General features: G+C 40.6%; 1 protein-coding gene across 5 annotated transcripts in view; it reads left to right on the top strand.

Annotated features, from left to right (window-relative positions):
* Positions 1-17,932, top strand: part of LOC136884100 (gastrula zinc finger protein XlCGF57.1) — a 122,463-nt gene that overhangs the window by 88,203 nt on the left and 16,328 nt on the right. For all 5 annotated transcript variants that reach the window (XM_067156134.2, XM_067156133.2, XM_068229833.1 and 2 more), the window contains one exon: positions 7,273-7,355. In XM_067156134.2, the coding sequence (XP_067012235.2) occupies positions 7,273-7,355 (83 nt within the window). The remainder of the gene's footprint in view (positions 1-7,272; positions 7,356-17,932) is intronic.

Genomic DNA, 17,932 nt, shown 5'->3' with positions numbered 1-17,932 from the left:
ACTGACGATCGCACAGGAAAGGGCTAGGAGTGGCCAGCTACCGCCCTCGCGTCTGCTATTTTTAGGGCTGCTAACAGTGGGGGGTTCAAACCCGCTATCTCTATATCTTATTCATAAGTTAGAAGTAACGGACATGAAAGAAGTAGTGAGAATGATTGCTGGTACAAGATGTTGATGGTGATTTATCTGCCACCTGGGTGAGTGCCCTAAATGCAGATCAGTATTGATTGATTGAGAAGTAGAGGCAGACAAAGAGGACAAGGGTTAGATACAGTTTCTCAAGATTTAAGGATAAGAAGCCACAGCATTAGTTGCAAAAGAGGGTTGTGGCGATGTTTAGTACAGTGACAGACGCTTTCAGACTGAAAACTGAAAGGCATAATGGTCTATAATGATGATTTGTGTATGTTAAATAACAAAAATGTAATCGCCCAGTGTAAACATATGAAAATGGAAATGAAGTGACAAATAATGTGACAGATTGTAAAGAGACAGGAACATGATAGCAGGATGGCTCAGGAAGAAGGAGAAATAAACAAAGAAAAACTTGGAAAGACAATCTCCACATGTATTCTCACAGGTGAGTTCATGTTCCTAGTGATTCATCAGTTGTTTGTTCCTTGCCATTAATTGTGTTCACACCGATGACTCTGAGCAGACATACACTGAAGAAGGTTAATGACAGGCACATCTCATTCCAAGTTTCGTCTACTTTTGATCTGCTGTTGGATTTTCCTACGACCCTAAGGAATCTGCAGGCTTTATTAATATTAACTTACATTTTTAACATTTTACTTCAGATTCTAAAAGAGTCCATGCTGAGGTAACAAATCCAACTCATACCCTGCAGTCTCCCAGATTCCATTCCAAGACCAGTGACAACTGACAGCATCCCTGAACTAAAAAGCCAAGAGTAACAGCTGAAAATATTTGTCATGCTGAGCACAAGATACCTCGTCAGCTGCAATCCTTCAGGCTGAGTTGCGGTCGCTTGTCATGAAAATGTCCACCAGGGCTGTTCGGTAATCCGTTATATGTAAACTTCATTTAATCACAAAATATGTAAACATTGGAAAGGAGGGGGACAATCTGCAGCATTGGATCACTCCTTTTTGGATTGCTGCTTCTTTTGGAAGCCCTCGATTCTTAAGACTGCAGACTGATTTTTGTACAGATTGTAAATAACTCTTCTTTCTCGGTATCTGATCCCCATCACCTTCAGAATCTTAAATAGCTTGGTCCAATCAACATTACCGAATGCCTTTTCTCGATCTACGAATGCCATGTGCATGTGCTTGTCCTTCTTGATTCGATCCTCTAAGATCAGACGTAAAGTCTGGATTGCTTCATGTGTTCCTACATTTCTTCTGAAGCCAAATTGATCTTCTCCCAACTCAGCTTCAACTTGTCTTTCCATTCTTCTGTAAATAATACATGTTCAAATTTTGCAGGCATGAGATACTAAACTAATGGTGAGGTAGTTTTCACACCTGTCAGCACCGGCTTTCTTGGGAATAGGTATAACAACATTCTGACGAAAATCGGATGGGACTTCTCCTGTCTCATTCACCTTACACACTAAACGGAATAACCTTGCCATGCTGGTTTCTCCTAAGGCAGTCAGTAATTCAGAGGGAATGCCATCAATTCCAGGTGTTTTGTTCCTATTTAGGTCTCTCACAGCTCTGTCGAACTCTGACCTCGAAATAGGGTCTCCCATTTCATCAGCATCAACTGGCTCTTCTTGTTCCAGAACTAAATTCTCTACATCTTTACCTTGATACAACTGTTGGATATGTTCCTGCCATCTTTCTGCTTTGTCTTCTTTCCCTAGAAGAGGCTTTCCATCTGAGCTCTTAATATTCATACACGTAGATTTCCTTTCTCCAAAGGTTTCCTTGATTTTCCTCTATGCAGCATCTACCTTTCCTAAAAACCATACAACCTTCGACATCCTTGCACTTTTAAGATATTACTAAAATATGAAATTTGTAACATGTAATCCTTGCACTTCTCCTTCAGCCATTCTTCCGTAGCTACCTTCACTTTCCATCCATTTCATTCTTTAATCACCTGTATTCTTTTCTTTTCTGCCCTCTTCATTTCTAGCATTCTTGTATTTTCATCGTTCATCAATCCGGTCTACTATCTCCTGAGTTATCCCCTGATTCCTAGTTTATCTTTTCTTTTTTCCTAACATTTCCTCAGCATTTTTTCATGACTATCCACTCTTCATCTATTGTGTTTCCTTCAGCCTTTTCCTTTAGCCCTTGTGCAACATGTTCCTTGAAACAATCCCTCACACTCTTTTCTTTCAACTTGTCTAAATCCCATCTTTTTCATTCTTTCCTTTCTTCAATATCTTCAGCTTCAGATGGCATTTCATGACCAACAAGTTGTGGTCAGAGTCCACGTCTGCTCCTGGGAAAGTTTAGCAATGCGACACCTGGTTTCTGAATCTCTGCATAATAGTAATGGAGTATATCTGATACCTTCCAATGTCTCCAGGTCTTGTCCACCTATACATCCATCGTTTGTGGTGTTTGAACCAAGTATTGGTAAGGAATAAATTATGATCAGTACAGAATTCAGCCAGGCGACTTCCTCTTTCTTTCCTTTGTCCCAATCCGAATTCACCTACTGTATTACCTTCTCTTCCTTCGCCTACCACTGCATTCCAGTCTCCCATCACAATTAGATTCTCGTCACCTTTTACATATTGTATTAAATCTTGTATCTCTTCATATATTCTTTGGACTTCCTTATCATCCGCTGAGCTAGTAGGCATATAGACCTGCATTATTATGGTGGGCATTGGCTAGGTGTCTATCTTGATGACAATAATTCTTTCACTCTGCTGGTTGTAGTAGCTTACCCGCTGCCCTATTTTCTTATTCATTATTAAACTAACTCCTGCATTTCCCCTGTTTGATTTTGTGTTGATAATTCGGTAGTCACCTGACCAAAAATCCTGTTCTTCCTGCCAACGTACTTCACTTATACCAACTACATCTAACTTTAGTCTATCCATCTCCCTTTTCACATTCTCTAATCTACCATAACGATTCAAACTTCTAACATTCCACTCTCTGACTCACAGAATGTCAGTATCCATCTTCCTGATGATCGCCCCCTCTCTTGTAGTTCCCACCCAGAATTCGGAATGGGTGACTAGTTTACCTCCAGAATATTTTACCCGGGAGGAAACCATCATCAGTACTTCATTCATACAGAGAGAGCTGCATTTCCTCGGGAGTTAATTATGGCTGTAGCTTTGCGTTGCTTTCAGCCATGCAGCAGTATCAACACAGCTAATCCATGTTGAGTATTATTGCAAGGCCATACCAGTCAATCATCTAGACTGCTGCCCTTGCAACTTCTGAAAAGCTGCTACCCCCCTTTAGATGAACCATTCCTTAGTCTGGTCTCTCAACAGATACCCATCTCATATGGTTGCACCAGCAGCTCGGCTATCTCCTTCATTGGGACATGCAAGCCTCCCCACCGCAGCAAGGTCACATGGTTCGCAGGGTGGAATCCCATACTCCCCCAGTATTGCAAACACCTTTTCCTTCAGTTCTCTCTCACATGCTTTCTCCAGATCTTCGAAACATAACTGTCTATTCCTCTCATAGCATTTTTCAGTTAGGTGGTGCATACTGATAATCTGATCCTGATCTCTGTGGTCTAAGACCACATTGCTTTTCATCCAACTTCTTCTCAACCACTGATTGCACCCTGCCTTCCAAGATGCCTGTGAATATCCTGCCTGGTGTACTGATCAATGTGATACCTCGATGGTTGTTACAATCCTTCCTGTTCCCTTGCTGACAGATAGGTGCAATTACTGCCTTTGTCCAATCTGAAGGTACCTTACCAAACCTCCATGCTAACCCTATTACTCTATGAAGCAATGTCACCCCAGCCTTTCCACTACATTTCACAATTACAGGTCAAATTTTATCTATTCCAGCTGCTTTATAATACTGGAGTTTATTCGACATCCTTTCCACTTTAAGCATAATTTCACCAGCATAATATTTCTCTTCCTCATGAGTTGGTTGTTCGCTAGTTCACCGGGAAGATTTCCTTCTTACGGTGAGAAGATTTTCAAAGTAATCCTTTTAAATGTTCAGTGATTCCTAAGATCTATTATCAGTTCACCTGAATTACCCAAAACTCTATGCATTTCATTTTTCCCTCTTTTCATAAGATTCTTTATTACTGTCCAGAAAGGTTCCCCTGCTGCTTGACCTAGCCTCTCGAGGTTATTACCAAAATCTTCCCAATTCTTTTTGGATTCAACAACTACTTGTTTCACTCTGTTTCCTTTATCTACATACATTTCCCTATCTGTGCTACTCCTTGTTTGGGGCCATTTCTGATATGCCTTATTTTTACATTTAAAAGGTGCTCTCATTTCATCATTCCACCAAGATGTTTTCTTTTTCCTATCTTTACAGACACTTGTTTCTAGGATTTCTCTTCCTTTTTGTACAACAGCATCCCTGTATGCCCCCATTCTCTTTCTGTATCCTGATCCTGCATACTGTTTACTGTTCAAAAATTCTCACTAATCATATCCTTTTCACTTCCTGGAGCTTTTCTACACTTCTTCGTTTGCAGGCAAATTTCACTTTATCCTAGGCCTAGAGATACTTAGTTCACTATAGATCAGATAGTGGTCTGTATCATCCGAAAACCTCTGGACAACTCATTCATTCCTAACATATTTCCTGTATTTGGAGTCGATTAAGATATAGTCTACTGTGGATCTGGTACCCTTAGCCTCTCAGGTATAGCAGTGAATAGCATTATGCTTGAAGAATGTACACTCTTGCTCAGAAATTAAGGATAATGGTGAAACTACGCTAAGGTGGGCAGTTTGCGGTTTTAAATCACCTCGGGGTATGACCATGTGGTGCATTTGACCTGCGGTCGTCGCACGGTGGCGCTGGCAACAGTCCAAATATGCAGAGGTGTGTTGGTGCATGTCGGAGTATGATGCAGCGAGTAAGTGCGCAGATGTTTTCAGATGTGCTAATGGTGACTGTGTGGTGAAAATTGCTCAACGAACACATATTGATGACGTTATGAGGGGTAGAATAAAAGGGCGACTGGAGGCTGATCAAACACAGCAGGTCGTAGCATGGGCCCTCCGTGTTCCACAAAGTGTGATCTCAAGATTATGGTAACGATTCCATCAGACAGGAAACGTGGCCAGGCGCTGCAGTACGGGACGTCCGCATTGTACAACACCACAGGAAGACCAATATCTCACCACTAGTGCCCGCAGACGGCCATGGAGTACTGCTGGTAGCCTTGCTCGGGACCTTGCCACAGCCGTTGGAACACTTGTCTCCAGACATGCAGTGTAAAGATGATTGAACAGACATGGTTTATTCGCCCGGAGACCTGCAAGGTGCATTCCACTGACCCCTGTTCACAGGAGAGCCCGTAAAGCCTGGTGTCAAGAACACAGTATATGGTCATTGGAACAGTGATCCCAGGTTATGTTCACGCACGAGTCCAGGAATAGTCTGAACAGTGATTCTCGCTGGGTTCTCATCTGGCGTGAACCAGGAACCAGATACCAACCCCGTAATGTCCTTGAAAGGGACCTGTATGTAGGTAGTAGTTTGATGGTGTGGGGTGGGATTATAATTGGTGCACGTATACCCCTGCATGTCTTTGACAGAGGAACTGTAACAGGTCAGGTGTATCGGGACGTCATTTGCACCAGTATGTCCGCCTTTTCAGGGTTGCAGTGGATCCCACCTTCCTCCTGATGGATGATAACGCACGGCCCCACCGAGCTGCCATCGTGAAGGAGTACCGTGAAACAGAAGATATCCGGTGAATGGAGTGGCCTGCCTGTTATCCAGATCTAAACCCCATCGAGAACGTCTGAGATGCTTTCGGTCGACCTATTGCTGCATGTCTTCAAACCCCTAGGACACTTCAGGAGCTCCGAGAGGCATTGGTGCAAGAATGGGAGGCTATACCCAGCAGCTGCTCAACCACCTGATCCAGAATATGCCAACTCGTTGTACGGCCTGTGTACGTGTGCATGGTGATCATATCCCATATTGATGTTGGGGTACATGCACAGGAAATAGTGGTATTTTGTAGGACATGTGTTTTGTGGCGGTTTTCTCAACTTATCACCAATACCATGGACTTACAGATATGTTTCGTTTGTGTTCACTATGTGCCTATGCTATTAGCACCAGTTTTGTGTAGTGCCATGTTGTGTGGCTCCACAATATGAAATTATCCTTAATTTATGAGCATGAGTGTATTTGTAACCGCCAAACCCATACTAGCACAGAAGTCCAGCAAACACACCCCATTCCTATTAGCTTCCATATCTTCCCCATATTTATCAATCACCCTATTGTGTCCTTCAGTTCAATTTCCAACTCTCACATTGAAATTGCCTATTAGCTCTATCCTATCCTTGCTGTTTACCCAGACTGTGATGTCAGTCAATGCTTCATAAAACTTTTCAACTTCATCCTCATCTGCACCCTCACATGGTGAATACACTGATACTGTTCTCATTGTAATTCCTCCAGATGCCAAATCTACCCACATCACTTGCTTGTTTACATTCTTAAGAGAAACTATGTTGATTTGCAACAATACTCCTGATGAACAACCCTGCCCCACACTTTGTCCTTCCCTTTTTTAACACCCATCAAGTACAATTTATAATGTCGTACCTCATCCTCGTTATGTCCCCTTACGTTTACTACTTCCGCATCCATTTTTCTGATTCAGCCAATTCTACTTTCTTTCTTCCATAAGCCCCATTAATATTGATAGCTCCCCATCAAATTCAATGTTGTTTATCATGTTGTTTCCAAGGAGTCCCTCACCTGTCAAACTGGTAAATTTTGTGAAGCAGAATTGTACCCTACTTACACATAGTCCAATTGAAGATCTCTCCTCTAAAGGGTTAGAGATGATTGGTGGATTGTATAATCTTAGCCGCCTGAGCACAAGGAGGGCCATGAATCTGAATATGTCCGAGATGCTCAATCCCAGTCTGTTGCAACTGGAATCCCGACAGTCAGGACCACGTACTAGGCCACTTGGCCGATGCCCATGGTTCACAATTTAGGACGTGACTGCAGTAACCCCCACAACAAACAATTTTTCTTAGGTATGAAAATTATTTTGTAAGCAATTACTTGATTTTTAATGTATATTTATCCAAGTCACATCTTTATTGCACATTTCTTAATTTAGTATCCATATTTCTTACAGCCTTTAGCAGAAATTAAGGACGAAATATCTGTGGAAGGACATGCAGTTGGTGAACTGGTGCCATGTTTCAAAGAAGATGACAAGTAAGTACAGTCCCTCACCCTCTGCAATATGTTAGCTAGCGCCCTCTGTGGACAAGTTGTCTCTGGGTCCAAGCATCATGTGTTCATCTTCCGGTGATTTACAGTCCCAAGTTCTTGGGTTCGATCCGAGTAGTGTATGCTAGTCACCACACAGAATTAAATTTACTTAGCTCTAGTGCCTGATTAATAGAATTCTGCTTTTGTAGCTAGTTATCAGGATAATAATCATGTCCCAGACACCACTCATTAGCTGCGCCAGTATGATGGAAAAAAATCAATATTATCCCATTTCTGTTCTATGATGTCCATGTTTTAGCAGTCCCTTTCTTTGTCTTGTCATGTTTCAGAGCCATAGAATACAATGGCTCAGAAGATAACATAGTAGATCTGTTCTTGAGCAGAGAATTTTTAAGGCTGTTTATGGAAGAATGGTTCATGTTTGTGGGATACTGTAGTCACGTCCTAGTTCTTGAACCATGTGCAATGGCTGAGTGGCCTAGTAAGTGGTCCCAAAAGTTGGGATACCAGTCGCTATTGAATTGGAGTGGGCATCTCGGACATATTGTGAGTCATGGCCCTCCTTGTGCTCAGGCGGCTAGGACTATACAATCCACCAGTGGTCCATAACCCGTTAGAGGGGAGATCCTCACTTGGACTATGCGCAAGTAGGGTAGCATCCTGCTTCATGAATCTACCGAGCTCAGAACGTTTTAAGCAGGCCTCGGACCTATGGGAGTAATGGAATCCCACTCTCATACCTGCCAACTTTCCCGATTCAGGCGGGAGACTCCCGATTTTCGACAGTTTTTTCCCGCCTCCCGAATATTCTATCTTTTCTCCCGATTTTTTGGTGAACTTCAAACATTTGTTTTCAAATCCCTCCATTTCAGCTTTTTTACGTCAGTGGCCGGAAGTCCTTCGCTCAATGGCCGCTTTCAAACGAAATATCGAAGTTTATTAATGCGAGAAATATGCGCGAATGTGCGATGTTTATTGAAACCTGTATATCGCGACGCGCATATCGATTGTCAATCTCTCGTTCTCGCGTGCTATGTTCGTGTTCGTTCACGTCAGTCTAGTCGATTCCATCCTCTTTGGTCGATTCTAGAGACTAGTCGCTTTCTTAGTAATATAGTGACATAATTTCAATGATAACGACGGGTGACTTCTAGAGATTTTAGAAGCCATTTGGAGACAATTCTGACTAATTTTAATTTATCTCAATATAAATAAAATGTTTTGTCTGTACATTGCTCAGAATTTAAAAAGAATGATATTTCCGTACCGGTCGTGGCCATATTAACGAGGATAAATAAGTTTTAATTTTCCGTAATTTCTGTCTGTCTGTCTGTCTGTCTGTCTGTCTGTCTGTCTGTCTGTCTGTCTGTCTGTCTGTACGTGCGCAGGCTCATCACGAGAAAACGGCTGAAGAGAATTTAATGAAAATCGGTATATAACGTCGGGGAATAAGTTGCTACAATCTAGGCCATAAATAATGTTATTCGCGCTGAGTGAAATGGTAGTTTAGGGGAAGGCCTAAAATTTAATTCTCAAATATTTATGTTATTATTGGCCCTAATGATAAATACTACATAACTAAAGTTATATATTATTACATTTCCTATCATTTATGTCTTATACATTTTTACTGTACCGGCTGTAATAACAGAGATATTCATGAATTTAGATTTTTATTTTATTATTATTATTATTATTATTATTATTATTATTATTTTGCTAAGTCCATATCAGAGCCGATGTACGAGAAAATGGGTGAACAGAATTGTATGTAAAGTCAGGGAATAAGGAACTACAGTCTATGCTATAAATAATTTTATTCACTCTGTTCGAAATGGTAGTTTAGGAGAAGGTGCCAAATTTTTTTTAAAATTACCTATCTTAGTGGTCATATTGGAAAATACTACATAACGAAAGTTACAGAGAATGCAATTTCCGATTATTTGTCTTATTCAGTTTTGCAAGAGACACTTCTCATGATTGATTCGTATAACTTACACTTTTCAGGTACATTTTTTGCCCCTTGTTAAGGGCATCATCAACCTTTAGGTAACCTTAAGTTCATATGTCTGAAACATTATCTATTCATACATGGATTAATGTGTAACATACTTTTCATTGTAATCCATATATGAATAGATAATGTTTCAGACATTTGACCTTAAGGTTACCTACAGGCTGATGATGCCGTTAACAAGGGGCGAAACATGTCCCTGAGAAGTGTATATAGTATTATGTAGATTTCATCCACGAAGCACGTGGCTTGTATTGAATAGGTGGTAATAATAGAATAAATTATTTTTGTGATAATTTGCTTGTTCAGTTTTACTGTTCTGACTACAATAATATTGGTGGTGATGGTGATTAAATTTTGAAGATTATAATAATGAAGAAAGTCATGAAGGAACGATCGCTTGAATAATACCACAAGAGGAAGTCATGAAAGAAAGGACGACTCACTTTACATTAGATGCTCTAACATCACAGATTCAGAAGAAAACTAAATGTGAAGGCCTCCAATATAGAAAGCTCATAAAATTGATCAACAATATCATTACATTGACCATTGTTTGTTGTGATGTGCTTTGTGTATTCTGCTGCCATTTATCTACGATAGACGGGATTACTGCTGGGTTTCAAGTATAACAGCCTGCCTGAATACTGGCGGGAAGAAGCTGGGGAGTGGGGAGTTAGATCTCTCTTCTTTAGCATGCCATTCTTCTGGTTCATAAATTTTCTAATACTACTGGTACGTTACACACTGGATCATCATAGTATTCCAGCTATTCGATCCCTACTCGGAGGTAGTGATTTGAATGAGCAGTGTGCTGCACACTTAAACAGAATAATTACACAAGAGTGTTTGCGGCTGTCTGCAGCCTGGTCATTCTAGCTCTGAAACTTTGAACTGTTAGATTGACACTGTAGTACCTTTCGCAAAAATTGAGAAAATGTACTGTTTTCATTTTATCGAATATTTCGTATGAAATCATAGCTTTTAATCACGACATTCATACTGGCGTCGTTGTAATGAGATGTTGACTTCAGTTGGGAAAACTATAAGGACAGTCTTCCTGAGAATTCCGTAGTGAAGCACGGGTACATCAGCTAGTTATTTGTTCCAAATAGCATTGTGCTTCACATAATTGCGCGGGTGCTTGATGCAATATATTAATCTATGCATTTGCTAAGTAATAGCATCTAAGTGCATGACTGATTCACACATCTGGAGCATGAGTTCATACTATTTTCGGTAGGCTTATCAGAGACCGATCATCCCACTCACGCACTTCCTGTGAGGGAATAGAGATGTGTAATTTTTAGCCTTGTAGCCTCGTATAGCAACAGTCGGGCTTTGAGACAATAAGTGTTATAAATATATCATAGTACTGTGTTGCGCAAGACATGTAGAATAAGCAATTTTGACCAATTGTATCTCCTGATTTTTCCTGATTTAAAAATCAAAATCTCCTGATTTATTGTTTTGTAAAGTTGGCAGGTATGCACTCCCATTTGACAGGCGAGGGACTCCTTGGAAACAACTTGGCGAACGAAATGGAATGCGATGGGGAGCTATCAATATTAATGGGGCTTATGGAAGAAAGAAAGTAGAACTGGCTTAGTCAGCAAAGAGGATGCATCTGGATGTGCTAGGAGTAAGTGATATTCGGGTAAGAGGAGATAATGAGGAAGAGATAGGAGATTATAAAGTGTACTTGATGGGTGTTAAAAAGGGAAGGGCAGAGTATGGGGTAGGGCTCTGTAACAGAAAAACCATTGCACGCAACATAGTTTTTGTTAGACACGTAAATGAGCGAATGATGTGGGTAGATTTGTCAGTTGGAGGAATTAAGACTAGAATTGTGCACCATGTGAGGGTGCAGATGAGGATGAAGTTGACAAGTTTTATGAAGCATTGAGTGACATCGTGGTCAGGGTCAACAGCAAGGATAGAATAGTGCTATGGGCGATTTTAATGCGAGAGTTGGGGATAGAACTGAAGGATACGAAAGGGTGATTGGTAAATGTGGGGAAAATATGGAAGCTAATAGAAATGGGAAGCATTTGCTGGACTTGTGTGCTAGTATGGGTTTAGCTGTTACAAATACATTCTTAAAGCATAAGGCTATTCACCATTACATATGGGAGGCTAGGGGTACCAGATCCATAATAGACTATATCTTAACAGACTTTGAATTCAGCAAATCTGTTAGGAATGTACAAGTTTTCCGGGGATTTTTCGATGTTACAGACCACTATCTGATCTGTAGTGAACTATGTATCTCTAGGCCTAGGGTGGAGAAAGTGCAATCTGTCTGCAAACGAATAAGGGTAGAAAATCTCCAGGATGAGCAAATTAGACAGAAGTACTTGGATATGATTGGTGAACAGTTTCGAACAGTAGACAGTAAGCAGGTTCAGGGTATAGAAAGTGAATGGGTGGCATACAGGGATGCTGTAGTAGAAACAGCAAGGGAATGCCTAGGAACAACAGTGTGTAAAGATGGGAAAAGGCGAACATCTTTGTGGAATGATGAAGTGAGAGCAGCTTGTAAACGTAAAAAGAAGGCTTATCAGAAATGGCTCCAAACAAGGACCGAGGTAGACAGCGATTTGTATGTAGATTAAAGATACAGAGCAAAACAAATAGTTGTTGATTCCAAGAAGAAGTCATGGGAATATTTTGGTAAGAACCTGGAAAGGCTAGGTCAAGCAGCAGGGAAACCTTTCCGGACAGTAGTAAAGAATCTTAGGAAGGAAGGGAAAAGGGAAATTAACAGTGTTTTGAGTGATTCAGGTGAACTCATAGTAGATTCCAGGGAATCACTGGAGAGGTGGAGGGAATATTTTGAATATCTTCCGAATGTAAAAGGAAATCGTCCTGGTGGTGTTGTGAACAGCCATGCTCATGGGGAGGAGGAAAATGATGGTGAAATTATGCTTGAGGAAGTGGAAAGGATGGTAAATAAACTCCATTGTCATAAGGCAGCAGGAATAGATGAAATTAGACCTGAAATGGTGAAGTATAGTGGGAAGGCAGGGATGAAATGGCTTCATAGAGTAATAAAATTAGCATGGAGTGTTGGTAAGGTACCTTCAGATTGGGCAAAAGCAGTAATTGCACCTATCTATAAGCAAGGGAACAGGAAGGATTGCAACAACTATTGAGGTATCTCATTGATTAGTATACCAGGCAAAGTATTCACTGGCATCTTGGAAGGGAGGGTGCGATCAGTTGTTGAGAGGAAGTTGGATGAATACCAGTATGGCTTCAGATCACAGAGAGGCTGTCAGGATCAGATTTTCAGTATGCGCCAGGTAATTGAAAAATGCTACGAGAAGACTAGGCTGTTGTGTTTATGTTTCGTAGATCTAGAGAAAGCATATGACAGGGTACCGAGGGAAAAGATGTTTGCCATACTGGGGAACTACGGAATTAAAGGTAGATTATTAAAATCAATCAAAGGCATTTATGTTGACAATTGGGCTTCAGTGAGAATTGATGGTAGAATGAGTTCTTGGTTCAGGGTACTTACAGGAGTCAGACAAGGCTGTAATCTTTCACCTTTGCTGTTTGTAGTTTACGTGGATCATCTGCTGAAAGGTATAAAATGGCAGGGAGGGATTCAGTTAGGTGGAAATGTAGTAAGCAGTCTGGCCTATGCTGACGCCTTGGTCTTAATGGCAGATTGTGCCGAAAGCCTGCAGTCTAATATCTTGGAAATTGAAAATATGTGCAATGAGTATGTTATGCAAATTAGCCTCTCGAAGACTAAATTAATGCCCGTAGGTAAGAACTTCAACAGAATTGAATGTCAGATTGGTGATACAAAGCTAGAACAGGTTGATAATTTCAAGTGTGTAGGTTGTGTGTTCTCCCAGGATGGTAATATAGTAAGATTGAATGAAGGTGTCGTAAAGCTAATGCAGTGAGCTTGCAGTTGCTATCAAGAAGGAAGTCAGCTCCCATACAAAACTATCTTTACATCGGTCTCTTTTCAGACCAACTTTGCTTTACGGGAGCGAAAGCTGGGTGAACTCAGGATATCTTATTCACAAGTTAGAAGTAACAGACATAAAAGTAGCAAGAATGATTGGTGGTACAAACATGTGGGAACAATGGCAGGAGGGTACTCAGAATGAGGAGATAAAGGCTAATTTAGGAATGAACTCGATGGATAAAGCTGTACGCATTAATGGCTTCGGTGGTGGGGTCATGTGAGGCGAATGGAGGAGGAATGGTTACCTAGGAGAATAATGGGCTCTGCTATGGAGGGTAAGAGAAGTAGAGGGAGACCAAGACGACGATGGTTAGACTCGGTTTCTAATGATTTGAAGATAAGAGGTATGGAACTATATGAGGCCACAACACTAGTTGCGAATTGAGGATTGTGGCGACGTTTAGTAAATTCACTGAGGCTTGCAGACTGAACGCTGAATGCATAACAGTCTATAATGATGTATGTATGTATGTATGTATGTATGTATGTATGTATGTATGTGTGAATGATATCAAAAAGGTGTCTGGATTCTCCTCCCATTTTTCAAGGTCTCATTAAATGCAATTACTTGCCCAATTTCCAATACTCAAATTGGTTTCCACACACAAAATCTGAAAATCTAACTATCTCTGTTCAGCTTAAACCAAATATTGTGTTATCCTGTGGCAGGAACTTCAGCACTGATCAGTAGAGTCTCATATGTTGTATTACCTCATCTTAAATTTTTTATTTTTCACACAGAAAGAAAGTAGAACTGGCTGAGTCAGAAAGAGGATGCATCTGGATGTGCTAGGAGTAAATGATATTCGGGTAAGGGGAGATAACGAGGAAGAGATAGGAGATTATAAAGTCTACTTGACGGGTCTTAGAAAGGGAAGGGCAGAGTCTGGGGTAGGGCTCTTTATCAGGAATACTATTACACGCAACATAGTTTCTGTTAGGCACGTAAATGAGCGAATGATGTGGGTAGATTTGTCAGTTGGAGGAATTAGGACTAGAATTGTCTCCGTGTATTCACCATGTGAAGGTGCAGATGAGGATAAAGTTGACAAGTTTTATGAAGCATTGAGTGACATCGTGGTCAGGATCAACAGCAAGGATAGAATAGTGCTAACGGGCAATTTCAATGTGAGAGTTGGGAATAGAACTGGAGGATATGAAAGGGTGATTGATAAATGTGGGGAAGATATGGAAGCTGTTGGGAATGGGAAGCATTAGCTGGACTTGTGTGCTAGTATGGGTTTAGCTGCTACGAATATATTCTTCAAACATAAGGCTATTCACCGCTACCCATGGTAGGCTAGGGGTACCAGATCCATAATAGACTATATCTTAACCGACTTCAAATTCAGGAAATCTGTTAGGAATGTACGAGTTTTCGGGGGATTTTTCGATGATACATACCATAACTTCATGTCTTTGGAGTGTACAGACCGGGAAAGGGTAGCGCTGCCGCTGACTCAGAATTATTTGATAAGATAATCAGCTATGTTGGAAATGATATGAAAGGAATGTGATAGTAGCAGGTGATCTCAATTTACCAAATGTCAATTGTGAAGGTAATGCAAACGACAGGAAGCATGAACAACAAATGGCAAATAGGTTAATATGGGAAGGGCAACTGATTCAGAAAGTGATGGAACCAACTAGAGGGAAGAATATTTTGGATGTGATGGTGATAAAACCAGATGAGCTCTGTAGAGAAACCGAAGTAATAGATGGTATTAGTGATCATGAAGCTGTTTTCGTCGTAGTTAAAAATAAATGTGAAAGAAAGGAAGGTATTAAAATTAGGACTGTTAGGCAGTACCATATGGCTGACAAAACAGGCATGAGGGAATTTTTAAAAAGTAACTATGTTCATTGGAAAAAGGTAAATAAAAATGTAAACAGACTCAGGGGTGGGTTTAAAGCAATTGTTGAGGAATGTGAAAATTGGTTTGTACCTTTAAAGGTGGTAAAGAATGGTAAAGATCCACTAAATTATAACAGAGATTATAAGGAGGTGCAGGTTGGAACGGAATAGAGTTAGACATGTTATGGAAGTAAGGAGAAACTTAAGGAACTTACTAGGAAATTTAATCTAGCGAAGAAGTCAGCTAGGTATAACATGAATGCAAGCATAATAGGGAACATGCATGATCCGGGGTTTTAATTAAAAATATGCTAATCTGATTCAAAATTTCATGCAGAATTCAAAAATGTGATCAGAATGTACAAATAATAACTCCAAACGTGATAAAAATCTACGAAAATGTCACGTCACGCAAGCACGCGATCTCATTGGTCTGACGTCATCGTACAGGTTGACTGAATTAGCAGACGAAGTAACACATAGTGTGCTGTGAGAAGCAGGATACACTTCGCGTATTTCTACTTTACGTTAGTGTCTAGTATGGTTAAATTCGAGGTCTATACATTGGATAATAATCTGAGTGGTATATTTTAGACTTAAAATGAATCCTGCGCAGACAGTGAGGCAGAAAACTTATAAATGGTGTAGAGTTCCGATGTGCAATAGCACATCGCATACCGTACCAAACAAATTGTTTATAAATGTTCCAAAGACGCTAAAACGAGGGAGAAATGGATTTTGGCGAGCCGGAGAAATGCTGGTGATATATCGGAAAAGTCTACAGTTTATTTATTTATTTTTTTTTTTTTTTTGAAGATTTTAACGTAAGATGAATTTGTTTGAATTTTCAAATCACTTTTCCATGTCAGCTGTTCTAGTGGTAAAACTTTAAATTTTAATGTATGATGCTTTATTTAAATGCTTCAATTACATCTTGGAATATGAAAGTAAAAAACAGTGCATTAAATAATGCTGATTATTAAAGTATTCTCCAAACCTAACCTATGTTTTGGGTGATCCATGTCAAGATAATAAATCAAAGGGGTTATGGACCATTTTGACAGCTCTAATTCTACCAATATATCTTGGCATGGGACAGTTATGTATGTCTTTATTGAAGAGCTTAATTGGTAAAGAAATTTAGGCTATATCTAAATACTCTATAATGTAACAAAGAATAGGCGTGTACATCATGAAAGGAAACAACGTGAATTTAACAAATGTATAACTCTACACAAAACCAACGCTTGTCTGTTGGGGTCTTATAAGTTAACAATGCTCAATTATAATAATTATCATAATATTCATGAAATAAATAACATAATTGCACACAGGTGAAAATAGTGATGTAGGTGTTTAAAATATTATCCAACTTAGCCTAAGTTTTAGGTTATACAAGCCAAGTCAATAAACCGAAGGGTAAAAATTCCGCGCGAGTTGGCCGTGCGGTTAGGAGCGCGCAGCTGTGAGCTCGCATCCGGGAGATAGTGGGTTTTGAACCCCACTGCCGGCAGCCCTGAAGATGGTTTTCCGTGGTTTCCCATTTTCACACCAGGCAAGTGCTGAGGCTGTACCTAAGGCCACGGCCGCTTTGTTCCCATTCCTAGGCCTTTCCTCCCATCGTCGCCATAAGACCTATATGTGACGGTGTGACGTAAAGCAAAAAAAAAAAAAGTAAAAGTCACAGCACCCAAAGACATTCCTGTATTGAACGACTAAAATGTCACCGGGACACTTTTCTTTCCTGATATGCTCAGCTTGTTAAAAGCCAAATGTAATTAACGTTATTGGCTTCACGCCCCGCTAACTACTTCTACGATTTTCGGAGACGCCGATGTGCAGGAATTTAGTCCTGCAGGAGTTCTTTTACGTGCCAGTAAATCTACCGACACAAGGTTGACGTATTTGAGCACCTTCAACTACCACCGGACTGAACCAGGATCGAACCTGCCAAGTTGGGGTCAGAAGGCCAGCACCTCAACAGTCTGAACCACTCAGCCCGACTTGTGAAAACTAGATGAAGTCATATTTATCTTTATCATGTTTAACTTTTTCCCTCCACAAAGATATTTAATTCTCTTTCATGGGCCCTGGAAGTGGGTAGGCCAGTTGTCCCAACCATAAATATATATTTTTTTGGGAATGATAGATTATAGCCCTATAGTACTATGACCTTTCTTTCCTTCTTTCTTTCTTTTCTTTCTTTCTTTCTTTCTTTCTTTCTTAATCAGTGTATCCTTCAGGGTTGGTTTTCTCTCGGACTCAGCGAGGGATTTCACCTCTACCACTTCAAGGGCAGTGTCCTGGAACGTGAGACTTTGGGTATGGTGATGAAACTGGTAAGGAGGGCCATTACCTCGCCCAGCGGCCTCACCTGTTATTCTCAACAGGGGCCTTGTTGGAGGATGGGAGGATCGGAAGGGATAGACAAGGAAGAGGGAAGGAAACGGCCGTGGCCTTAGGTGCCTGGAGGAGAAGTAGGAAAATACGAAAAACCACTTCGAGGATGGCTGAGGTGGGATTCGAAACCCTTCTACTCAGTTGACCTCCCGAGGCTGAGTAGACCCCGTTCCAGTCCTCGTACTATTTGTTTTCAACTTTCATGGCAGAGCCGGGAATCGAAACCGGGCCTCCGGGAGTGGCACACATTAACCACTACATCACAGAAGCGGACTAGTACTATAATGCTACCTATATGTTTA

The sequence above is a fragment of the Anabrus simplex genome, chromosome 12, assembly GCF_040414725.1.
Source record: "Anabrus simplex isolate iqAnaSimp1 chromosome 12, ASM4041472v1, whole genome shotgun sequence".
NCBI lineage: Eukaryota > Metazoa > Arthropoda > Insecta > Orthoptera > Tettigoniidae > Anabrus > Anabrus simplex.
Note: the sequence above shows the minus strand (reverse complement) of the source record. Positions and strands in the feature narration are given on the sequence as shown.